The sequence below is a fragment of the Mus musculus genome, chromosome 8 (genome assembly GCF_000001635.26).
Source record: "Mus musculus strain C57BL/6J chromosome 8, GRCm38.p6 C57BL/6J".
Classification (NCBI taxonomy): domain Eukaryota; kingdom Metazoa; phylum Chordata; class Mammalia; order Rodentia; family Muridae; genus Mus; species Mus musculus.
Window position 1 is genome coordinate 32,875,733 of NC_000074.6, and position 25,784 is coordinate 32,901,516.

Consider the following 25,784-nt stretch of genomic DNA (forward strand, 5'->3'; position numbering starts at 1 on the left):
ATACTAGAGGTATTGACTTTGTACAGAAAATAAAATAAAGATTGTTCTCTATCCCTTTGTGCCTACTAGAATAGCTGTTATGAAAACATTTTGAATGAACACTCGCTGGTGAGAATAGGAAGAGACTGGAGCCTGGGCACTCTGATGCTAGGGGTATAAAGTGCAGCAGCTATGGAAAAGTGCATAGACTAAGATCTGGAAATTCCGTCTAGGGGACCAAAGCCCTCAAATCACAGAGCAAGATCTCAAGCAGATATCACCACATGTCACATGTCACCACATGTCACAGCAGCAGCATCCACAGCAGGCAAAGGTAGGGGTGACCTGAACATCATGACAAGGACATGGATTAAAAACTCTGGTTCTTAATGTGGTGTCCACATAAAACACGGGACAATTTAGCATTAAAAAAGAGAGTACTCCGAAACCCACTACGGCACATACGAATGATGAAGACGTAACGCTCAGTGGAAATAAAGCCAGTCACCAAAGAACAAAGGCTGTTCTAGTGCATTTAGGAGGAATAGTTATATCTATCAAGACAGAAAGTAGAGTGGTGGCTTCCGGGGATAGAGAGGGAAAAGGAGGATTATGAATAGTGTACACAACATTTCTTAGGGAGGTGAACAGCTTCTGGAGGTAAATCATGGCGATGGGTGCACAATGGTGTAAGCATGCCGTGCTACTAAAATACTTACCTAAAAATAGTTAATGTGGCAAAGATGGTGCGTTCACTGAAAACAATCTGCTCAGAGAATAAGAGCATTTCCCCCCCAAATGCTAGACTTTCCAATAAAATCCATGCTCCAGTGAAACCTCTGGTGTTCCCAGGGGCACAGTGTGAACAACCCCAGCTATGGGAGGAAGGCAACAGAGTGAGGAGGCACCCCAGCTGACATGTCTGAGCTGGCAACAAAAGTGGAGCCTGGATAACTTCAGTGCTGTCAATGGATACACCTGCTCTGAGCTAAGCCACTTCACCTTGGAAGGCACCGAAGGACCTGCATAGTCGTCTCCCAAGGGTAAAGTCTTACGACACATTCTTGGGAAGCAGGGTAGCCATCTATTTTCTCTTCAGTAATGGCTATCATATTTTACAATTTTACACAGAGTATGTTCCCTGCAGCAACTGCTGATTTGGGGAAACACCTCATCTCCAACCGTAGCCCCAGGACCAACTAGACAGTGAAGGACTTCATCATCCATCCAGCCCAAAGGAAACATGCTGTTCTCCCTGAAGCCTAACTAAGAAGTGACAAGACATTAAAAACAAGACAGGTCAAAAAGAAAGAAAGAAAGAAAGAAAGAAAGAGAGAGAGAGAGAGAGAGAGAGAGAGAGAGAAGAGAAGAGAAGAGAAGAGAAGAGAAGAGAAGAGAAGAGAAGAGAAGAGAAGAGAAGAGAAGAGAAGAGAAGAGAAGAGAAGAGAAGAGAAGAGAAGAGAAGAGAAGAGAAGAGAAGAGAAGAGAAGAGAAGAGAAGAGAAGAGAAAAAAAAGGTATCTTAAGTCCCTCCCCTCCCAAAAAAAGATGTTGTTAGTTCTCAGGGACACACACTGGGGAAACTTTTCCACTTCAGCTTCTAAAACTGAAATTTATCACGAAGTAAAGGTTGCCACTACTGAGATGCTCAAATGTCTATGAGTACAGAGCAAAGGAGAACACAGCATTTCTGAGTTACGGTAAGGTTAAGTACTCAAAATGCAGAGATGGCATGATGACGGATCTTTACAAAACAGCATGAGGGATTTACTAACTACCCAAGTCTCTTGTGTGCATTCAGGTATTTACAACACAAAGAAATTTACTTCTTGCTGGGATATAAACTATATGGAATAAATTTGGTCCAAAAGTAATTGAGAGGAGAAAAATAATCTCTGGAAACTCAACATTTCTCAGAAGCCCAAAAGTCTATCCGGGAGTAAAGCTATGGGTACTCTGAGAAGGAGTGATGTCTTGGAAGGGTGTGGCTTCTAAGGCTATGGTCTACTGATACACAGCTCACCAAACTAGTGATGTGAATGGAAAAAAAAAACAACAGAAAAGCATTTTTCCCTTTTCAAATACAGCCTAGATAAATAATTGCCACCATAGACACATTTGAGGACACCTCTGTCACTCTCAAAATAATTAATGATTACTTAATATATTAGTATATGCAAAAATTAAGCTGTGTCTCTCAAAGATGCAGTCAAGGAAGGGTAGCTATGACTGCATAGTTTTAGGTAACCTCTCAATTTGAAAGCTTTATGTTATTGGCAGTTTCCAGTTGAGACAGGGCTATGGAAACCGTGTGCTCCTGGGGGTCTCTCATCTTTAGTAACTCTTTTCCATACCCTGGACTCCTATACATACCCTACAACCAAGACTGTAGCACCATGGTCACCCATGTCCCCTCATGTATGCTCTATTTAACTCACATCTCCTCCTACAATAGTCTAAAATACAAACGGTTTCCTTCTATAGGTTCTGTTCACTCACTGTTACCTGGGAAATCTGGCCACCAGCTCCTGAATTGCATACCACTCTGAACTCCTCTCATAGTCCCCAGGATTTCAGGGCAGACATCCAAAGACAGCGCTTTGGGCTTTTCATGAGAAGCCTCTGAACTAAGAGATACTATACAGGTAACCATCTGTATCCTCACAAGATGGATATGGAGCCAATCCGGAATAAGAACAGTTTTTGCATTCCTAGTGTTGCGATCTCGGCTGCCTGGTATCCAACGTATTCAAACCAAAGGCAGCTGAATCCCTAGACTTCCAGAGACGGGTAGTGGATGTGAACAGTGACCCAGGACGCATGCGCGGAGGTCCAGCCACGATCCCATTGCTTCCTACGGCTTCCTTTGCAGGATTTCCATAAGGGAAAAGGAGGCAGAGGGGACACAAGCAGGAACCCAGAGCAGAGAAGAGCCAGGACACTCTCAGATGAGAAGAATTTTATCTCTTTATTTTATTGATTATTAGGAAAATATAAATTATCCTAGATCCAATAAGGATGAGTCGAAGTTACAAAACGGTGTTCCAGGAAACTATTTTCCATAGGGAAAAATATCTTACTTTTATTATTAAAAGCGCAAAAGACAAAATACAGCTTATGTCTCTCTCTAATCCCCAGATGGCTACCCAATACCGAGGGGAATTATTTTCTAACAATTAAATCTAAGATAAACAGAGACTACTACGCAACCCATTTTACCTTCAACTGTCAACTTCACCTTTCTTTTTTAATCTCCTTGGACACAGACCGCTTAGTGATGGAAGTCAAGAAAGTAAGCCTTCAGAAACAGGTTTGTCTCAAGTACAATAAAATCCCACACAAGCAACACGGAACCACTCTATGTCAACTAGAACAGTCCCTCACCTACAGTGGGCTAGTCTTTACTCCACCAAGTCTCAAATCATGCAACTTTACGTCTGAATAAGATGGACCACTAAGCCCTGTTTGTATACTCTAAAGTGACATTTAGGCAGGATGGGGTAGCCAACTAAGTCCTTAACCTATCATAATATTATTTTAATCTTCGCTTCAAGTTTATGTTAACATATATGCTGAGTTAATACACACATGCAGACTTAAAGTAGTTGTATGTGACTTGAAAACTATCCACAAGGCTTAATTAGAATTTAAAAAAAAAAACTAAAACTTATCTTTGGTTTTCCTATAAAAACATAATATGCTTCCCTTCTTTTCTGTAACTGCTAAGCCCAATAAGAAATTTAACTGTATATGTATTATACCCAGAATTTTCATGCATTTATATAAGGCTGATCGTAATATTCATTCAGTCAGAGCTCTACATAGAGATGGTTTTTTCATATCATTTAAGCTTATTCCAAACAAACCACAAGAACCCAAGCATTGCTAAGTACTTAGGGCAGCTGGAGATCTCTGGACATCTGGTCAGCATATAAATTGTCACTGAAATGTAAAAACAGGTTTTAAAACAGGTTGTTTGCAATTAAAAAAAAAACCCTCCTGGAGGAAAACTAGTGATAGTGAAGCAAAGGCAATTCTCTGGATGATGAACGGATTATATTTGACAAGGGCAACAACCTGTACCAAGCACACATTCTGCTCTCATTTGCTATAAATCCACAGGCCAGGGGACACACAGCTTGGCTTTTTATCCTCAGGGCTATTTAAGCTTTCTAGTCTTAGCTAATGCATTAAGACATATGGCAAAACTTTTCCTAGATTCAGAGGGTTTATAGAACTTCCCCAAATGATCCGAACTATCCCCTAGTGCTAGTAAAACGCTCTTAACTCAAATATTAAAATGCTCTTGTAAACCCTTTCTATTCTAAAGGACTGTTTCCCCAAATGACCTATCAGTTTCTAGTTTTAATATAAACATAAATAAATACACATACAGTTTCTCACCTCAACAGAGGGAAGTTGATTCTAGTATGGCTTTTTGACAGCAAGATTTATGTGGCTTTTAAAAAAAAAAAGCAGTCACAAACGCTTAGGAAATTAAATTTATATGTGTATTCATGAAATTCAAGCAGCCAAGCAAATTTTGTTTGTATTTCTATTTTCCTAGTACAGCTTTTATTAAGAATAATTTTCTTCAATGCTGAGTGGAAAAAAAAATCCCTGCAACATTTTGTTTTGTTTGTTTTTGCAACACTGTAAGGTTAGTGCACTTTATTAAACAGTGATTGGGGGGCATTACAAAGAGTAAGTACCATTTATCACAAATATTTGGTAAGCAAGTTTGCAATTCCCATGTATTAAGATATCTTCATTCTCTATCACACAACATACAGACTTTTATTGGCTTATAAAAAGCCTGATTTACAAGTCTACATGATTCAGCTGTAGATGCTGTTTAGCATCTGTACTGCTACTCCTCCTTGGAAATCTGCTTCTGCCTCGAACCACCACAAGGCTTTGAAAAACAAAAAGCACAGCAGATCAAACAATGATTTGTTTCCATAACAGAAATTTAACTGAAAAGCCAATTAGTCTGCTCTGGGATGAACATAAATCCCTAACGACATGTCTCAGTTCATTCAGTGGGGGAGGGGGAGCAACTGAGAAGTCACCAATTGTGGTGGACATGTAATGTATTCAAACTTCAGCTCAAAAGCAAACAACCTATGAAACTGCCTGTTGTCTTCTAAACACACTAACAGTTTCTGTTTCAAAGGGTCTATGCATTATAGGGTTTTTACGCAGACACTGCTTAAGAGCTTATGGTAGATGGAGGAAGAAAGGGGGGGGGTATGGGGAAACCTTTCTATTAGCTCAGCCCTTAGGCAAATCTGTTGCCTGTGGAGTTTCTACACTAGTAAGCAACTTGTAGGAGACAGCCCTGCAGCTGAGCACATAAGATCTGGAAACTGTCCCCCTGGGTATGAGATCACAAAATGACTTTGCTATATTCCTTCCCCAGCCAGTAATCATGGCTCAAGCCTGCCCAGAACTGTCACGCCCTGGGGCGGCCCCTGTGGTTAGATAAGGCCTTCTTCCTAAATCTAACCAGGTAGCACATAGGCAGCGTGATGAGGACAAACCAGCCCGTATTCACTTTAGATATCTTCCACTTCTCTGTGCCCTTTTGCTTGATAATTTCTGAATGGCATTGTTAAGTGAGAACACACAGCTGGGTGGATTCACGAGTTTTCAAACACACACACACACACACACACACACACACACACACACACACACACACAATTTTCCACCCAACATTCTAAGCATGGTTTACTGAGCTCACCTTATACAAAGTTACCTTGTGGGTAAATACCCAAAAGAAACTTAGTGAGCTTTCATTTAGTCCTTAGGTAAACCTTCCACTGAGATGTCATATTGCTACTTTAAATTATGTAACACAGGAGTCACCAAACATCATGACTATACAAATCTAGTCTGGTAACTTTATGACTTATTAAACTTTCCAATCCCGTGAAGAGAGATTATCGGTTCTTCCAAAGCTTCACTCTTCTCTCCTAACAAGCCATGATTTAAATTGTGCGTCCCCTTTGACTGCCAAATATTAAGGGCAACACTATCTGCACTCAGTAAAGCTTTTGCCTTAGAGGCACAAAATACCATCCAGTTTCTCCAGGCAACGTGGGTTTTCCATGTCCAACTGTGCTCTAGATGCATGGAAGGACATTATCGCTGAGATCTGACATTTGTTTCTAGTTAAAAGCTGTTATTAACAGCATTGCCAACCTGGTACCACACACGAAGTCCCAGGTGTCACAGCTAACTGCGAACACCTCTATGTTGATGCCCCAGGATGCACAGGAAATGATGCGAAACTCATATGGTCTAGGATAAAGTCAAAATCCTCCTTGAACTGCATATAATAAAACATGTGAAAGCTGACCTCTGGTATGACTTATTCCAGATTCTGTCACAGAAGATCGTAAGGTGCAGTACGGTGGTGTTGAGCTTTCCTGCTCCCTCATAAGACAGCTCCCAGCAGAGCAGTCCCCATGTTATACAGTGACATCTATCAAGCAGAGCTGGGGAATCCCAACGTCACTCACTCAGCTTGCTTCAGCACCACTAGCAAGAGCCTCTGTCCAGAGCGGTGCAATCCTAACAGGTCCCTGGCACACCAAACACATTGTGAACATAAAGGAACAGCGGATGAACTCTGCTCTTGCCTGTCATGAAATCTAAATCATTAGGTATTAGTTAGCAGCAGGACACAAGCGTCACAATGGCAACCTAAAATGCACATCTAATTGGCCATCACCTGACACACTGCGCCACAGACAGAGTGTGTCACGATGTTGAGTTTTGTGAAAATTCAATTAATCCAACTATCCATTAAACGAATATACAAAAATCAAGAGAAGAAGGCTATTAGTTGTGTTAGACTGTGCAGTAGGTAGTCACGGTAATTTACGGTTTGAGAAGGAGTCCCCGCTATGTGTTAGTAATTATATGGTGATCAGGAAAGGATACAGATATTTAGGTCCTAGAAATTATTTTATGAATGGCAGAAATGCAATTCAACCTCAGACATGTAATTAGACTCTCAGCTTAATTTCTCAAATCTGATCATTTGACTCTCCTGAGGGAATACCCACTGGTAAAATGGGAAAAGCCTGGGAAATCCATGACTAAACTTCTCACCTGAGAGTCTTTAAGGCCTACATATAAAGTGCCACAATTACATTCGTCTGTTCTGACTTCCAGACCAGAGAAAAACAACCTCCAAACCAAAATTCTGTGACCAAAATTCTTGACAGGATTCTCCCAAGAAAAGTCACTCTGTACTCCTCACATACACATAGAAACTAGCTACACGCTCCACCTGTGTGTTGCATATTAGTTAACCCAAAACTCTGCCAGTATTTATAATGGCATCTCACCCTGCCCTTTTCCTCCTCTGGGCTCTCCATAAACAGCCCTTGACGCCTCAGGACCACGTTCAGAAGAAGGCTTGGAAAACAAGCCTGGCTCGGGATTTCTCTTCCAGAGAAGCCCCATCTCACAGGGGAACTCACAGACAGCAGTGCCTAACCACAAGTTCAACAAACCAACACCTAAGAAAGCAACAGCAGCATTCAGTATCAACTTAGGGAACCAAACCCCAAGGGATTCCAAAGTTTTAGGTAGTCCAACCAAAGACCAAACTTGAGATTCTACCCTGAGCAAAAAGCCCAGTAAGTCGGGAACGTAGAGAAATCGCCCGGCCCGTGGCACCTGCGAGACCTCCCCTTCCTCTAAGGAACGCTCGGACCTGGGAGCGCCCGCGCCCTGCAGCCGTCGAAGGGGAGCCCCGGGCCGCCCGGGGGGCATGGCGAGGCACTTACCGCACCGCTTGCACAGCACCCGGCTGACCTCCTTCTTGAGGTTGCGGCCAGTCTCCAGCGGAGGAAACGAGGCTCGGAAGGCGGGCGGCGCGCGGCCGCTACTGTTGGCATCGGGCTCCATGAAGAAGATGTACCTGCTGTCCTCCTTGAGCCGCCCGCAGGACGGGAAGGCTGAGTGGCCCCAGGTGTCCAGGCGCACGGTGAGTAGCGAGTCCTTCTTCAAGCCCCCGGCTTTCACAGCCCACACCTGGTGCACCTTCACCAGATAGGGCGCGGGGTCCCTGGGCTGATCGGTGCTGGGTTCGGGGGACCCGGTGAGTAGGGTCCAGTTGTCAGAGGGCGGAGGGTCCTGTGAAGGTGGCGGGTCCTGGGCGGGCTGGTCCCGCGCCCCTGCCCCTGCCTCGCCTGCTGCCTTCCTGTCGAGTGCCCCCTGCTGCCGCCGCGGCGGGTGCACCTTTCCCTCGATCACCACCGCGGCGCGCCGGGCCAGCTCCTGCACCGAGCCCACGCTGGGCGGGGACGAGTAGCACACCGAGGCCCCCGCGGGAGCCGCCCGCTCGGCCGCCGCCCCCGGAGCCAGGGCCGCGGTCCCCAGCAGCAGCAGCAGCAGCAACAGCAGCAGCGGCGGCGGCGGCGGCAGCAGCCGCAGCAGCAGCGGAGGCGAGCGGTCGGCGGACCCGGGATGCGGGACGCTGGGGCTGGTACCCAGCGGGCGGCGCGGGGCGCGTCGCCATCTCATGGTGTGAGGTGCGTGCGGGCGCCTTGTCGGTGCGGACTCTGCCTGGCTGGCTCCAGCTGCCTCGCCTTGCCTGCCCCCACTCCTACCCTGACCCTCCTCCTTTATTTATTTATTGGGGGTGGGTGGGTAGGAGAGTTGTTTATGGGGAGGAAGGGGAGATGGGTGGAACCACAGAAAGGCAAAGAGGCGAATTTTGGAAAGAAGGAATAAAAAGCAAAAGGGGGAAAAAGCCTTTGCCACCGCCTTGGTTGCGAGAGTGACAGGTTCCCCCCGCGCCGCCGCACCCGAGCCCTGCTGTCGGGGATGCTGTCACCGGAGGAGGAGTGGAGGTGGATGCGCTGCTCGGCGGGGAACAGTCCTTTGTGTGGAGTGCTGCTGCGGCGGCTGCTGGGCTGCGAAAGCAGCGGAGACGAGAGCGCGGGGACAGAGCTCTGGAGGCGGAGTTGCGTGCCTGGAAATCGCTGGGTGGCCGCGGCGACAGCGCCCCGTGCCTAGCCGGCCTGTTTACCTGTGCTGCGAACTCGCCCCGCGCGCTGCCTGCCAGCCCTTCCCCGTGCAGATCCGGAGCCCGGCCGGCTTGGCCCTCCCTCGTCTGGCTGTCGCCCTGACTGCTGCAATTGGGAGGACCGGCGGGCTGCTAGGCTGCAGTCCGAGTGGGCTGCGGAGATGTACTGGGGAGCGAGAGGTGACGCTTCAGTGAGCAGGGACCTGTTAGCCGCTCTGGATGGCCAAACACAGGGAGGAGGCCAGGGTGGGACACAGGACGAGGGTCCTCGGTTAAGAAAAGTTTTGCATGAGCTGGTCACTTGACAGTCAAAAAGGGAGCAGCAACATGTTCATGGGAGACAGGCAGCAATTAAAATAACAACTTTAAAACACGCCCCCTCTCCTTTGCAGCGCACAGGCACTGTGCACTTCAGGGATGACACATCTCTCTATCCATCCCTGTTTGACACTTCAGCCTCACTATTCCTGCCTTTGCCTCTACTGAAATATATGCTTCGCCATTGCCATTTCAGGACTTGTGTAAGGCGCTTTCCCAGTAAAAAGCATAGCTGAGTGAAGTGCTTGCCCAGTAAGACCATTTTCTATGTACTCTATGGCACTTCCTTTAAAGATCAAAGTTTCCGTGGGTGCTGAAACAAAAGGCACCAGACACACCATATGTTTAATATTACTCCTGAGTACTCCACCGGCCATAATCCTTATACTGCCAGGCTTAAGGACCTAGCTCTAAAGCAAGAATTCGCCACGTCTCAGGGATATATTTTCCAGCAATATCATACAAGAGGAAGAAAACATTGTAGCCTGTCAAGGTAAATATTCCCTCTTAAGGATGCTATTTTACGGTTATGGTGGCAGAATAAAGACGAGGTAAAGTCGCTGACTGAGCAATGGAGGCAGACTGTGGAAACTTTTGAAAGCACTCTGACTTCTTGATGCCTTCTTGATATTTACTGTGGGATGCTACAAGTTGTTGTTTCTTTCAAGTATAGCATATTGACTTTCCCGATTTCTCTTTGTTTTGTTTTCTTTTGTTTTGTCTTGAAGTGCTAGGCACTGAGCCCAAGGCCTCACACACATTAGACAGATACTCCACCTCTGAGTACACACTCAGCCTTTTTTGCTTTGTAACCACTTTTTAAATTTTAATACAGAGTCTTATTCAGTTGCTAAGTTGCACTCAGTCAGAACTTGAACGTGCAGTGCCCCTGCCTTGGCCTCCCAAAGAGCCAAGATTACAGTCTGTGCTACCAAATCCTGGGAGTCATGAGTGTAAGACCTCAGAGATTTTTTTAAGTCAAGAAGTCTTTGGTTATTGGCACCCCATGATTGGCTATCAAACTGTGGTTCCTTCTCTCAAAGTCCTGCTTGGAACAACAGGATCCAGGGTGCTCATTGACCTCTAACCTGTGCGATTCCTGTCTTATACTCTGATGGAAGAAATGAAGAAAACCCACCATATAGCAGCACGGTGGTGCTGCTCTCCAATATATGTTGTCTTGGATCCTGGCTTCATATTTACTGAAAGTTGGGGATCTAAACCTATTAGAGTCCCCATATTGCTCTTAGATCTACTGGAGTGTGGTTTTGATTCCATGTATTTTGAGATTTTACTCTTATTTGCAACACTCTCTCCCTCTCCGCCTTTCAGTTTCCAAGCAATCCCCTAGCACTGCATGGCAATCTGTTCCCAAAACTGTTGGCCCAAACAGTATCCACCCATTTTGCCTGAGTCTATAAGGCTCAGCACAAGTGGTTCTGCTAGTGGTGGGGCTAGGGGAGTATGGCTAACCTTTAATGGCCTCAGCAGAGATAGTTCACATCATGAAGAAGGCTGGAAAGACAAAGACTGCTCTGCAGTTAAGAGCCTGGGGGCTTTCTCAGAGGGTCTGAATTCAAGTTTTAGCACCTACATGGCTGCTTCACAAATGCCTTTAACTCTAGTTCCTGGGGATCTGGTGCCCTCTTGTGGCCATCATAGACACCAGGCACACACGTGATGCACATACACACAAACACATAAAATAATAAATTCAAAGGAAAAAAAAAGCCAGTCTCATTCTTCAGCAGACAGCCTGGGCTTGTACAAGGAAAGTGACTAGGTTCAAAGAGAGTGGGTGGCCAGAAGCACACAGGCTCTCTCAAAGCCTGGGCTAGGACTTGGCAGCTAATCTCATCACTTGTTATCATCACAAAGCCGTCAGAGATTCTAGGAGCAGAGCTGTATGCTACCTTTTCACATAAAGAAACTCAGATGCTGCATTATTCGAAGGCAGAGAAGCAAGAAGAAAGGAACATAGGCTCTCTCTGCAAGGGAGATCTTAAACATCATTTCTGATCCAACCGTTTCACGGAGCCTTCTTATAAATAAATATTAAAGCCTCTGGATAACTCTTTCCCACAATGCACTTCATCTGCATTCACTCTGGGTTCTGCACCTTCACTTTTAATTATGTTATTTTATGGAGCTCAGAAGCTTCGGGGTCTTGCACCATCTTTTCAACTAGATCATAAGTGTATTAGAAAGCGCAAGTCACCTGTCCCCTGGTCTCACTTTAACTCAGTTATGGACACATGTTAAGCATTCAGTGAATGTCGGCTAATTAATCATGGACTGATTTGGTAATGTGGCTACCACAGGTCACCTCTAACACTCTCAGAGAGAAACGGAATCCCTGGCAATAAAAAAAACAACAATAAAATGTTAAAGCCCCGACTTACAGAGTCATTAAATGCATAGATACCTCCTCTTGGTACTTTACAGAGCATTTTATCTATGATCAAACATAAACTGCCTCTCTGAAGAGGTGCTTTTAAAAATGCCTTCGCTGACTCCCACACCCCTCCCTCCTCTCTCTACTAAGTGGATAATTTGGATGGATATTTTCAGTATAAAGGTGGGCTGCCTTAGAATAGTTCAGCCTAGGATTGTTTGCACATGTATTGAATTTCAGCTCTTATATTGGAGTCCTCCTTACCCAGGTACCAACCAAGGAGAGGTGTTAACCTATTTTGACCTTTAAATAAAAAAGAGGAATGATATTTCTAATATCAGTAGGACAGGGGTAAGGCCAAAGAATTTGCATTTATATCAAGGCCTTAATAATACTGGTATTATTTCTATTGGTAGAAATAACAATTTCTACCAATAAATAATTTCTTTTGGTAGAAAGGCCATACTATAAACATTATAAGGAACTACAGGACCCAAAAAGATGGCTCGGCAAGTAAAGGCACCTGATACCAAGAGTGATGACTGTCTAAGGGAAATCCTGGGACCCACCTGGCAGGAGAGAACTGACTATCTCAAGTTGTCCTCTGCTGATAGATAGCCCGAGTGGCCTGTGTGGCCCCTCCTCCCACATGGAGCAAATAAATACAGGAGATGAAAAAGAAAAAGAACCCCTCTACCAAATGCGAGGTTAACACTTAATCGTCCACTGTTTAGGAAAGGGTAAAACTGCAGGCATCATGTTCAAATATGCAATGTCATGCCTTCATAATTCCCCCATCTGATTTTAATAAAGCAGTATCATCGGCCCCTTGCTGGCAAGGCTGCTGCAAGTTATTCCACAGTTAAGGGGTTATGGGTGAGCCACCACCTCTGGAAAGCAAGGATGCTGGGGCTTAGCTTTGAAGTTCAAAGTTGGAAACCAAGGGAAAAGAGTAGAGCAGAGCAGTTGTTATCATGTTACTTGGATCATTACCTGTTTGGCAAGGACAGAACAGACAGACAAAATTGTACTGGTAATTGTGAATTGGTTTATTTTCTGGTTTAGAAATTTGAAGTGGAGTCGCCAATTGACTCCACAGTACAATGGTGAGCAGAAATGGTTTTATACCCTGAGCACTCTGTACCCTATTAAATGCTTCTAAATGGTAACTATAGAAAAGGGTAACAGGAAGTCCACAGAGGTGCTGCTATCTCCTTTATCATCATTGTCCAATAGCTTGCAGGAGAGCCACCCCTCCAGCCATAAATCAAGAGATAACTAAACGGCTGGACTTGGAGTCCTTGATTGTACAGATTCCAAAGGAACTCGTACATGCTTAACAGCCTGTGTCACAGCAGATTCCGGCCTGCTTACAAAAGCACAGGAACAAGAAACCAGGCAAATATGAACCCAGAGGCCACCTGGGACTAGCAAAGTGGCAAGATCACACTTTATACTGGAATAGCTGGAACATTAGGGCGCCTCACAAAAGACAACTCTGCCGGGGAGAACTACCTCTTGTTCTTTGTATTACTAACGCCAACATCTTGGTTACCCCCATCTACCCAGTCAATACCTACTCCATTCATTTGTTTAATTCTATTCTTTCTAGAAATCCCAGTGCTGGGAAGGAATAAATACAGAGATGAGAAGCCTCCTACTTTGGAAGGTCTAAAGTTCTAGGGCCACTGAATTATTTGCTCGAGATGACTGAAATCCCAGGGATTTCACGTGCTTGAGGATTTTCCCCAGTTGTTCTTTTGAATTCGGGGCATCCTAGAACTTTGTAGCGAGTATGAAAGAGGACTTCCTTAACCAGCAAAGCCAATAGATTTCAACTCATGTAGCGATGATTTACTCCATGAAAGGCATATGTATTGAAGACTCGAGTCCCAGCTAGCGACTCTCTTTTGGGAGATGCTGAAGTGCAGGTGCCTGGACGTAGCTGGAGGAAGTAGATCACTGGAGGTGGGTTTGGGGATCCACCTCCTTCTCCCTTCTGTGCTGTCTGACATAAGGTAAGTTATGAATCCAGTGATTTAAAGATGAAGCCTTTATAACAGTGAGCCAACAGAGAGACAAGCAGTGCGGGAAAACTTCTATCAACAATACAGTTTAGGAATGGAACTGGCTGGGATTGGATCTCAGTTATGCTAATTTTTTCACCTCTAGAGTTTTGTGGGAATTTTCTCTGAGCCTGTCTCAGTGCTTATTAATTCATTTATTAATTGGTAGTGAGTGAGTTAATTAGCTTATTTTTTTGAAACAGGGGTCTCTATAGTTCATGTCAGCCTCAGACTACTTACATAACCCAGGTTCTTGTGGAACTCATAATTCTCTGGCCTCAGCCTCCTGAGGCACCACAAATAGGCACATTTGTTATTAAGCACAGCTCTTGATTTATTTCACAGGATGCTTAAGAGAATAAAGATAATTTAATATATGTGAAAATTTCATGGGAGCATCAGCATTTTTATATAAAATACAATCTAGGTAAATGGTCATTTGCCCTCAGCATTCTTCCAGTCCATAGCAAGAGAAACACGTTTTTGGAAATTAACTTCAAGTTGGTCTCAGAAGCTCTGTTTAAATGCTTTTATTGCTAGAAGCTCATTTCTTCTAGTGGTGCTTATTCAATTATTACACATATTTAGCTAATTGAAAATACTTTTCTATAACAAGCTGTAAGATACTCATTAAAGATCTGATCATAAAATTCAACCCATGGTTCTGTTGTGTGCCAGTATTATGTTGCTTTGCTTTATACCCACCCAGCCAGCGATTATCACTGCTCTGATCCCAACCCTGGTCTCTCCCATGTATCTGCTGAATTAATGATCTTAATAAGGAATGGTATTAAATTCATGTTTGTGCTGTTGTTATTATCATGCATGTATAGAATTATGCATCTGACCCATGGTGTAGGAAGGAAACTGACAGGGAAAAAGGTGGAAAATGAAGAGTTCCAAGTGAGGGCCCATCCATGGAAGAAGCCTACAAGGTCAGGTCATTGCGAATAATGGTGAGGAACATACATGTACAGACAATGATTGTTGCTGTAAAACTAAGGTAAAGGTGGAAATTGGTGTGTTGCATGACTTCTTTCCAGTTGTGGTTTGAAGGAACACTCCAGATGCTTCTGACAGGACGGCACTGCAATTGGGGACTCTACTGCACTCGTTAGTCATGTGGAGGACCTGTGTCTTCATGGATGTGTCCCTAAAGAAAGACAACAGAAGAGCTGCACATGCAGTCTGATCCAGCATTGCCCCTCTGGTGGGAATTACCAGCTGTTGCCATGGTATACTTGGGGAGAGCCACTAGGGAAGATGGACTTCAAGCTAAGACACTCTCATGTAAACTGATGAAAGTAACCAGGTCTGTGCTGATCACACCCTTCTTGAGACTCTCTTCAATACACAGTTTGTGAGTATTAATGACATTGTAATATACTTAAGTAATAGAGCATAACACTTGGCGATAGAGAGGGCATTGCTATGGTCATTCCTTTTGCAGTAGCTATGAAAAGATAACCTATTTATCACTTGCCCCAGAGTACACGTCTTTTCAATGCTTTAGTATTACTGAGCGCTGTCAGCAGAGAGCACCCAACACAATAAATATGGTACTTACTAAAGATCTACACACATATAGCTATTTTTCCCTCAAAACTGACTTCAAAACCATACTTTCCATGGATACTCAAGAGTTATGAATATCCACTTTATTTATTTCTAGAACAGTTCTATAAAGCTTACTGATTTTACTTATAAGTTCACCAAATTTGAACAAAGAAAGGGAGTAATAGCTAAGTCTATGTTAGGATCCCTCTAAATGGTATTCATTTGGTAGTTTTAAAACTCTATAAGAAATTTAGAAATCAATTTAAACTTAATTGAAAAATTAGTTTAAAAAAAAACTTGGAAAAACTTGTAAGAAAATAAGGAACTGTATTTGCAATAAAATGTTTTCTAGCCCTTTACACTACATACATCCTTCCTGAGTCCAAGCAAAGGGGGAAAGGAGATCATGAATCACGAGTCCCAGAGGTAGACTCCTGACATTCTGGTTTTGACAGTTTGACAATTCCCTGATTATTTTGCTGTAGAAGTGTTCGGCATCACCCTTCCCTTGAAAGCTCTGGAATGCAGATGGCGCTCACAGCTACACGGAGAGAAAACAAATGGACTTTTAGAACTTGAGACAGAATCTGAATCCACGCCATTTCCCTCTTTCCATGAGTTTGGTGCCTCCAATGGTGTAAGTTGCCTTACCTCTGGTTTTATAGCTTCTTGCACACATGATCTACATATGTTGTTACTACCTTGAATGCCTTAAAATAAACATATCTGTGCAAAAACCCTATGTTATGCTGACTATTCTGAACATTTCAGTCAGTGATACAATGTGATGTTTTACTACATCAAGATATATTATATTATATTATATTATATTATATTATATTATATTATATTATATTATATTATATTATATTATATTATATTACATTATATCATACCATGTCAAGAAGAACATTGATGTGTCAGAGCCTGGAAATCAAGAATATGCAATAGACAATTCTCTCCCGTGTGATAAGTTATACAGCAGCTTTTACTCTCTGTCTTTATGAACATAATGTAAATACTTTATCTTATGTCCCAACAGAAGATACCATCACAGTTTCTCATGAATTTTTCCTACTAGGTTGGTTATGCCTCAAACCATACAGATATGCATACGATACTGGGTCTAGAAAGGTTGATGGATATGTAGTTTTCAGTCTCCATGTTTATGAATGTTTAGGAAGGAAAGGGGGCTCAGGAGAGTTGTTTGGCTTTCTGAAGGTCATCATTCTAGCTGTGTGTGGATTTCAGTGCTGTGCACATGACAGGATAGACATAACTGGTGAAATCTTAACTGAAACCCCTGTTTCAAGCTTCCCTCAAAAAGCTGCAAGCCAAGGCTTTCTCTTCAAAAACTATTCCTGGAAATGGTGGGATTTATCACCTTAATACTCCTAAATGCTGAGTTCTCAGCAGACAATGGTAGCTTCTCAACTGTGGAGTTTTCACAAGAGATAAAACAAATCAACCACAAGCTATCATCCTGCAGACTCTCCTGCATCCTCCTCTCTTTGTAGTATACTGCTAAAAAATTAAAAGTTAAAAATAAAAATAAAACCTTCTTCTTGTTGTTCCTATTTACTGAATCACTCACTTCTCTGTACCAGATTGTGACATGATGGTGTTAAAGGTGTTTGTTGCGTGGCAGACTTTTCCTGGGGAGTTATAACACACACACACACACACACACACACACACACACACACCTATTTGCCCCACAAAGGAAGCCCACATCAGCCAAATTAACCATTGCACCATTGTCCTCTTTGGGGAACCAGTGAGTATTTTTATTGTGGTTACTAACAGAAGAAGTGCATGTGAGGAGTTGCATACAAGGCACAAAAGCAACTTAATCACCAAAGACCCCACCCCAATATGAGTGATGACTCACACAAACCTGCAACCCTGGAGTGCGCCAAGCTCGCTTGCACCTCCATAATCTCCAAACCTTTTTCTGTTGTATAGCAGGTCAAAGTCTCTACCCCTATCAACTCTTTACTTTCCTTTTTTACTCTCAAGTTATACACACACACACACACACACACACACACACACATGCTCTCAAGAATCTTAGGAGCTTTTGCTCTCCTGGGCATGTGACATTCTGTCTAACCGCCAGTCTGGAGGGAATGTCATAGTGTGATTTTGAGGAACATGCAATACAGCAGAAATTTTAATACATTTTCCTAAAATGAAGAAGAGGTGCTTCCTGGAGTTCAAAGATAACGCCGGGATGGGACATCAAAATATTCAGATATAAATATAGATATGGGTGATATAGATGTAAGCCTTAACAGATATAGATTTTTCTAAGGTTTAAGGTATAAATAAAATTATGAGGCTCAGTCACAAACAAGAATAAAGAAACCTACTATCTGCTTGTCTTAGTTGGGGTTTCTATGGCTGTGATGACGCACCATAACCAAAAAAACAAGTCGGGAGGAAAGGGTTTATTTGGCTTATACTTCTGTATCACTGTTCATCATCAAAGGAGCTCACACAGGGCAGGAACCTGGAGGCAGGAGCTGATGCAGAAGCCATGAACGGGGACCACTTCCTGACTTGCTCCTCATGGTTTGCTCAGCCTGCTCTCCTATACCATCCAGGACCACCAGCCAAGGGATAGAACCACCAACCATGGTCTGGAACCTTCCCCCATCAATCACTAATACAATAAATAAATAAATAAATAAATAAATAAATAAATAAATAAATAAATAAATAAATAAATAAAAAGTCCTACAGCTGTATCTTGCGGGGGCATTTTCTTAATTAAGATTCTTCCCTTTTAGATAGCTCTCCTTTGTGTGTCAAGTTGACATGAGACTAGCCAGAACCCTGCTTAACTGAGAACTACGTCCCTGGGTGACAGAACTAGAGCTTAGGATACCAGAGAGCTGAATCTCTAAAGGGGCGGTAATGTGTCCCCTGATTGCAGTTCCTATGCACAAAAGTGTGGTCTGTGTCCAGCTGGCTTGTCACTCTAGGACACTTGTCACAATCCTTCTCAGGTCCAATTAATTGTGCCCTTTCTTTCTATAATTATCTTTTGACTGTGTTCTCAGTTAGAATGTACACTAGACGGTGATATAGATTGTTTTGTGGCGATATATAGAATTAGACACACATCTATAGCCAGTATCCCTGATTTAGCCTCAGGCCCTTTCAGCTGCGTGGCCTTTAGCATGTTATACACTCTCTTCATGCTTTGGCTTTATTATCTATAAAATGATAGACACATGAATTAATTTTTAAAGTTAAAATAATTATGATGCATGGTCTATTTAGAAAACAGTTTATATACTGCCTACTGTATATAGGGTATAGTCCATATACACTAGTGGGATTTTACTCTTACTTTTGAACACAAAGGCAACTAATAATTACCTTTTGTGTATGTGTATCACAGACCAAGCAACAAATGAAGGTCACGTTAAAGGCTTTTAGAGGTTTAATGCTGTAAAATGCTGTTATTGACATATGGTTGCTGCTATTATGTCATTTAGCCAATTTTATATAATTAACCAGCAAATAAAATACTTTACTGCTCAATTGTCATTTATGTTTTTATTTGAAAATTTCTTGCACATGTATGAGGTATAGTGACCATATCCACCACCACCCCCAGCTCTCCTCTTCAATACCATGCCCCCAGCACATCTCCTCAATTTCATGTCCCCTCTTTTGTTTCTATAATCCATCATCTCTAATTAGGTTTGCCTATATATGCATAGATTTGGGGCCATCATTGGTACATGGGCAACTTCCCACTGGCTATGCCTTCAAAAAAAAAAAAAGAGTAGCTCATTCTTCTATAGAAGACATCTACTGCTAATGGATATAATAACTAAAGGTGGAGCCTTGAATGACCCTCCCTGTCCATTTGGGAGTTTTAACTGACTTGGTCTTGTGTAGTTAATTACAGTTAATGTGAGCTATTGTGCGAATGTCTATGCTGTGTCTAGAAAACTGCATATCATACTCTGCTCCAGATCCTCTGGCTCTTAGTCCTTATATCCCCTCCTCTGTGATATTTCCTAAGTACAGGGTTCATCTAGATTCATCATATTCAGTATTCATAATCAATCATTTTCATTGTTTTGACCAGATATGATTCTTAGCATTAATTGCTGCATAAAGAATCTTCTCTGATCAAGGTTGAGAGCAACACGGATCTATACATATAAACATAAATACGTAGAAGGCAGTTTGCCAACTTGAATATTTATCAAAACCCCGACAGTGGGTCCCTCTCTAGGACCTATCACCTCTATAGATATGTTTAGAATGTCAGACATTTATTCTCCCCTGTGAAGCAAGCCTCAAATCCAATCAGAAAGCGATTGGTTACTACTGTAACAGCCATGCCACTATTGGACAATTGACACATCTCACCCACCTGGTTGGTTACAGAAGCCAACACTGGATAAGACTGCCAATGTCTTTTCCTCCCCCAGCAGCCTATATAGTGATTTCTGGCTTTGGGAAAGGAGGCCAGCCTGGAGGGAGTAACTGCTCTATCTCCTACAGTCACAGTGTGTGGTGTCTTTAGCATCAGGGTCTTACTATCTAGTTATGATGAGCAACAAAGAGAAATGGCATTGTTTTGTGTGTCCTGGTGTCTCTCTACCCAACAAGTCATAGGAAGGTAAAACATACCTATGGCCTTAAGGTTTTTATTTTAAAACCCACCCATGTCTTCTTAAACATCTGTTTTAATATTTGTAATAGTTTAATCCAAATAGACTGAGCCCAAAACATTAATTTTTCAGAGAAGGAAGGATTACACCAAACCCTTAGCCTCAGAAAACAACATGCCCAGCAATAAATTAAAATCTAAATCTAAACTTACACCCAATTCTAAGCTTCGCTGGTGTTCTAATTCAGGGCTGAAATGGCAAGAAGAGATGGGCATTTACCTTCCTTTTTTCCTTTTCTTTTGTTGCCTGCCCCTCAGGCTTTGCCTGGACAGGCTAGAGAAAGGAAATAAAGGAGAAGGTATAGTCATTTAGAGCCAGAGGTGGACGTTACTCTGAAATTTAGCTGTTCCTGATTAATAATACCTGCCCATCAGTGGGTTGGTTTGTCGGATATGCAAACACTAACATGTCTGTAAGAAACACAGTGCTTCCTGAGAGCTTTGTAAGCACTGTATACTACTTGGTTCTGGTGTTTACTTCTGTCCTGAAACTCTCCCTTAATGGTAGCTCTCCTTCCATCCCAACCAGTGTGAGACACTCTTCCCTTAACCCAGCAAGACATTTTTTTGGGCCAGTCACTTTGAAAGGAGCACTAATGTTTCATCACCTTCTCTTAGGTAATTTGAACATCCACTCCGGACCCTATGAAAAAGACAAGCTTGCTCCTGGATGCCTGCTCATCCTGCTCTGTCACTGTGGCTGCCTCAGCCTTCAGAAGTATTCAGAGGATGCTGCAGTCTCCAATACAAGTTTACCTCAAACATAAGGAGCATCAAAGATCTTGAGATCTTTCTCACCAGTTTACATTCCTTGACAGCTCCGGCGCAGATAAAATGAAGCCCTTTCTATAGCAGGTCTGTGCTGAATTCGGACTTGCTAATTCCTTTTCAAAGTAACCTCACTAAACCTGTGTGATCCAGGAAAATCAAGACTCCCTCCCTCCCCCACTTGGGATTCCTAGTCTCATTAATAAAAGAATTTAAGAACAGGCTCAAATGGAAGCACGGGGACAGTCTTACTACAGTGTTAAAGGAAAACCGCAGGGCAGGCAAACAGTAAAACAGCAGCAGCTGCCAGAAGGCAGTGAACGGGGAGAGAAGGAAGAAGGCCAGGCCATTTAAGTTGGCATGGAAAGCAGACACATAGTGGACAGGCAGCCACATGGCAGGCAGGAGAGCTTTAAAGAAAGGGTAAGAAAGCCCAAAGTTTTGGCGTTGGAGAAACCCAAAGTGATGAGAAAGGCATGCTTAAAAACATTCAGAAAGAAAATACAGAAAAGTCACATTCTTCTGGATAACTCAGAAAAAAAAAAAAGCAAATTTATGACCCAAGATGGTTCACTCTATTGGCTTCTGCATTATGTACAGCAGTTCTGAGACAGTAAGGTATAATACCTCATCAAACAACTAGTTAGTCCTAGTTAGTTATTCTGCCTGCATCTTTAGCATGGCTTAAGTTGAGCCCAACTTCCTAGGGGTGGCCTATTAGCCAAAGTGACTAACCTAGCCATACTGGAATGGTGGGTCTCTACCCAGACCAAAGATTTTACTTAATGGCCCTTTACTGGTGCTCTAACACCAAGACCCATGGGGGGGAAAAAAACAGGCATGGTCACACCTATAGGCACGGTGCACAGATATGCACACCTATAACTCCAGGGTTACAGGAGACACGGGGATATATGGAAATTCATCTAACCACCCAGCTATGCACCAACAACAGACCAAAGTATGATTTCACCACAGTCCAACTTGTTAACACAAATGAGTTTATTGAGGTTACCAGCAAAGCACAAGTGAGCGGTTACTTATAGGGGTGTTAGAGATGCATCATTGCAAAGTCCCACCCCATCATGAATGACAACCTCACAGAAACTGCATCATAGAGTCCTGCTTTTAATCAACCTTTTACTTCTTTCTATAGTCTATCATCTCCCAAGATCCCTTGCAGCTGGGCAGTGAAATAATAGCTGTAACGTCGGAGGAGGGTCTCCTCACTTTCCCTACATTTGGCTGCCACTGTGTTGACTTGCTCCATCTAGTACCCATCACCATGGGGCAAAGTCAAAGATGGCATCTTGTTTTGACCAAGGGAAAAGCACCCTACAATAGCATCATAGGTTCAGTGAGAGAATCTTTCTCAAAGGAATAAGGTAGAGTGTTAGAACAGGACACCAGAATTCTTCCTCTGGCTTCCACACACATGCACATATATATCACATGTTCCCCAAAGCAAACTTGAGGAATCATTTTAGCAAACAACATTGAAAATATCTGTAGTATATCCCCAGTGATAAGATTGCTGGATTGTAGGGTTCATCTTTTCCTGAAAGTTGAATAGTAATTTCCACAATGACTGTGATAATTTACCCTCCCACTAAGATTTTCCTCACCAGAATGTATTATGTTTTGTCTTTCTTGATAGTTGCTAGAGACATTTGCATTCCCATCTTTATTGCAATGCAATTCATAATAGGCAAGATATATGTATCTAACCCATGTGGTCATTTTTAAATGAATGTATAAAAATAATTTTAAATGTTAAGTTCTTTTCTTTCTTTTTTTCCAGATTCTGGAATGACACCTCAGAGATTAATTAGTTATTATTAAATGCCTAGACCATAAACATTGGCTCATTCCTTGACTAGCTCTTAACTAACTTAACCACTTAATCCATTTTATGTCTCCCACTTGGTTAGTTACCTCTCCTTCATTCCTGGACCACTTCTTCCTTCTCATCTCCTCAGCATCTCCCTCAGCGTCCTTCAAGAGTTCCTTCCAAATGCCTCTACCTGCTGGTTTACGTCTGTCTCCTCAGTCTGTCTCTCACCTTGTCTCATCTCTCATCCCTTGTGGCATTCTTCTCTTTTATCTCTTACTATTTCCCAGAACCCTCTCTTCCTGCCAATGTCCCACCTTCTATTTCCTACATCAGTTCATTGGCCATTGGCCTTTTTTATTGACAGGTGGTACTTACAAGAAATTCTCTCTACATGAATGGATAAAAATGTGCCCAGTAAAAAAAAAAAAAAAAATTACCTAGGAGCACAAAAAGGATAAAATCTTGGTCTGTTTCTGCAGCAACATAGGTGTTGTTTCCCGGAGAGAGGTGAATCCACCTACAGCAGATTCAAGTGATGGTTCCACTTGATACTAGCAAGGTGTACTGCTAGCTTTGTTATGCATACACACAGGAGCATGGGTGAAGAATTAAGTAAAAAGAAAAATACAGGGGAGGGGTTATTTTAGGAACAACTGTATCAACAGGAAGTTCACCCAGAATCCATGATGGCTAATCAGTGTTGAATTTCTGGAGACACCTACACAGTTTCTGGGAAATTGTGAATCTTGTAAGTATCTGGAACTTACAATAAGCCTTACAAGCTGTGTTTACTTCGTATAAACCTCCCTCGTCCCTCCTAGAGAAAATATTTCTCTTTAGAAGAAACATCTACACTAAAGATGAACCTAGAGGACGCTGTAGGTAGTAAAACAAGGCAGACACAGGACAAAGACATTATGGTCTACTCCATCTGTACAGTTTTCAAAACTGGACATCAGAACAGTTTGAACAGAAGTTCAAAGAGCAACAATAGTTGCCAGAGACTCTGAAATAGAATAGGAGTTACAGTAAAGAGGGACAGTGGAATCAAATTTCCTATTAGACACAAGAAAAAGGGTTGACATTTTATTACATGGTCTGTGTTACTGAGATAATCCAATACATTGTAGATTTCCAAATACTCAGAAAAGAGAATCATGATTGTTCTCATCAGAAAACAATAATGAGTGTTAGAGATGAGAGATATGTTAATCATGCTGACTTTTACCATAATGCTATGTATACATGAATCAGAACATCACACTGTAACTCATAAGTACAAACCCTGTTGTGAGACAACCAAAAAGAGAACAGAAGAAAAATGTCTCTAAACCTTACTTTTATCTATGAAAAAAATCAGTCTACAAAAAATAAATGTTTGGGGAAAATCTCAGAATATTAGACTTCTTGATATTTAAAACATAGATTAAAAACAAAGATGATTTTAAAAGGAGTTAATAATGGGATGTCCTTTACTGTGTTACTATGATAATCCAATTGTAATTATTCTAGAATGTTCAAAAATTGGCAACTCTTTACTACATGTGTTCTCTTCATTAAGTTAAATTAACATACTATTGTTTTGGATTTCTTCTCCTGTCAATCTGTGAAAGTTTCTAGGTGTTGTTTTGTGGCTTTGGGGTTTTATTTCTAGCCAAATACAGCATGGGCTCTAAATAGTGTCATTGTTCCCACCTAGAGATAGTTTTAAAAGAAAGATAAACTACTATATCATATTCTTTCCTAATAACCATACCACCCACATTCAAAGAGCATCTCTATTCTCAATCTCATCACCCCCTTTTAGCACCTATACTGAAGATATTATATGTTCCTGGATATGCAGTTTGAATGCATGTTTGAACTCTCATGGAAAATATTCATTTAGCTCAGTACTATTATAGCAACCAGAGTATAAAATGTCATTAAAGAGTTAGTAATACAGTTCCAACCATCCATAACTGTTTCTACAAGAAGTCATACTTAGATCTATCATGTTGACACAGAAAAAACTCAGCTGTTGAACAAGAATGACACCAATAAACATTGCCAAACCAAATAGAAAAGCCCATGAAATATCAACCCTACACAAAGAACTAGAGGCAACTGAGGAAAGGTGGTAGCAGAAGAGGTGCTCTTCCACAGGGAAAAGCATGCTTATAGATTGTACAGTTCAAGTGCTCAGCCCTGAAAACATGCATACAAGTAACATTATAGAAACTAAACAAGTTATATATGCATGAAATAACAATAGTGAAAACCAGAGGCCATGAATTTGAAGATGATTGAAGAGAGGTATGTGGGAGTCTTTGGAAGGAGTGAAGGGAAGGGAGAAATGTTGTTATAACTTCAAAAATTTAAAAACATATCTTATTTTTAAAAATCTCAGCTATTCAAAAAACTAAAACAGGAAGATCACAAGTTCTGAGACAGCCTGGGCTATATAAGATAAAACATTTGTATACAGTGATAAACTATCAAAAATTTTAAAACTTAAATATTCAGAAATTATATTCTTTTTTTTTTTTTTTTTTTTTTTTTTGGTTTTCGAGACAGGGTTTCTCTGTATAGTCCTGGCTGTCCTGGAACTCACTTTGTAGACCAGGCTGGCCTCGAACTCAGAAATCCGCCTGCCTCTGCCTCCCTGCCTCCCGAGTGCTGGGATTAAAGGTGTGCGCCACCACGCCCAGCTCAGAAATTATTTTCTTATAACCATGCCTATAATTCAGAAGTGAGTCATACAGTAAACTGATTAAAATTCTGTTACAATCAAATATTTTATTTACCTTAAAACTAGCAATTATTTTGGATTTCTTTTCAAGTTGCTTAACTTTGTATGTGCTTATTCCTGAATTTACCTCAAATCTCTTCCTGATCATCCAAATATCCATTCACCATATCCATTCACTGTCTATCAAGGGAACTTTTTATCCCCAGAACAACTGGTTTCTAGATAAAATATCTACTCCTTGGTTGGTTGGTTGGTTGGTTGGTTGGTTGGTTGGTTGGTTGGTTGGTTGGTTGTCTAGTTGGTTGGTTGGTTGGTTGGTTGATTGGTTCAAACAAGACCAAACCAAACAGCAAAAACCAAGTCTTGCAGCTCCATGTTTGGAATTTGAG

The 25,784-nt window shown here is 42.1% G+C and overlaps 2 protein-coding genes and 2 long non-coding RNA genes across 24 annotated transcripts in view; 2 read left to right on the plus strand and 2 right to left on the minus strand.

Moving 5' to 3' along the window:
• Nrg1 (neuregulin 1) overlaps nucleotides 1-15,877 on the minus strand; it is a 1,084,158-nt gene extending 1,068,281 nt beyond the window's left edge. For all 21 annotated transcript variants that reach the window (XR_003947248.1, XM_030243391.1, XM_006509068.4 and 18 more), the window contains exon 1: nucleotides 7,784-15,877. Coding sequence is in view for 20 of the 21 variants with exons in the window: in XM_030243391.1 (XP_030099251.1) it covers nucleotides 7,784-8,522 (739 nt within the window). In the remaining variant the exon portion in view is untranslated. The remainder of the gene's footprint in view (nucleotides 1-7,783) is intronic.
• Nucleotides 7,464-22,688, plus strand: Gm51527. The gene is made up of 2 exons (XR_003947373.1): nucleotides 7,464-7,983; nucleotides 20,681-22,688. It is a non-coding gene; the product is annotated as a predicted gene, 51527 (long non-coding RNA).
• The window catches only part of Gm3985 (predicted gene 3985), a 61,522-nt gene continuing 48,510 nt past the window's right edge, over nucleotides 12,773-25,784 (minus strand). Inside the window, exon 4 of the mRNA NM_001177589.1 lies at nucleotides 12,773-14,959. Within this exon, the coding sequence (NP_001171060.1) occupies nucleotides 14,743-14,959 (217 nt within the window). The 3' untranslated portion in view covers nucleotides 12,773-14,742. The remainder of the gene's footprint in view (nucleotides 14,960-25,784) is intronic.
• Gm33082 lies at nucleotides 14,625-16,925 on the plus strand. The gene is made up of 2 exons (XR_001778769.2): nucleotides 14,625-15,166; nucleotides 15,849-16,925. It is a non-coding gene; the product is annotated as a predicted gene, 33082 (long non-coding RNA).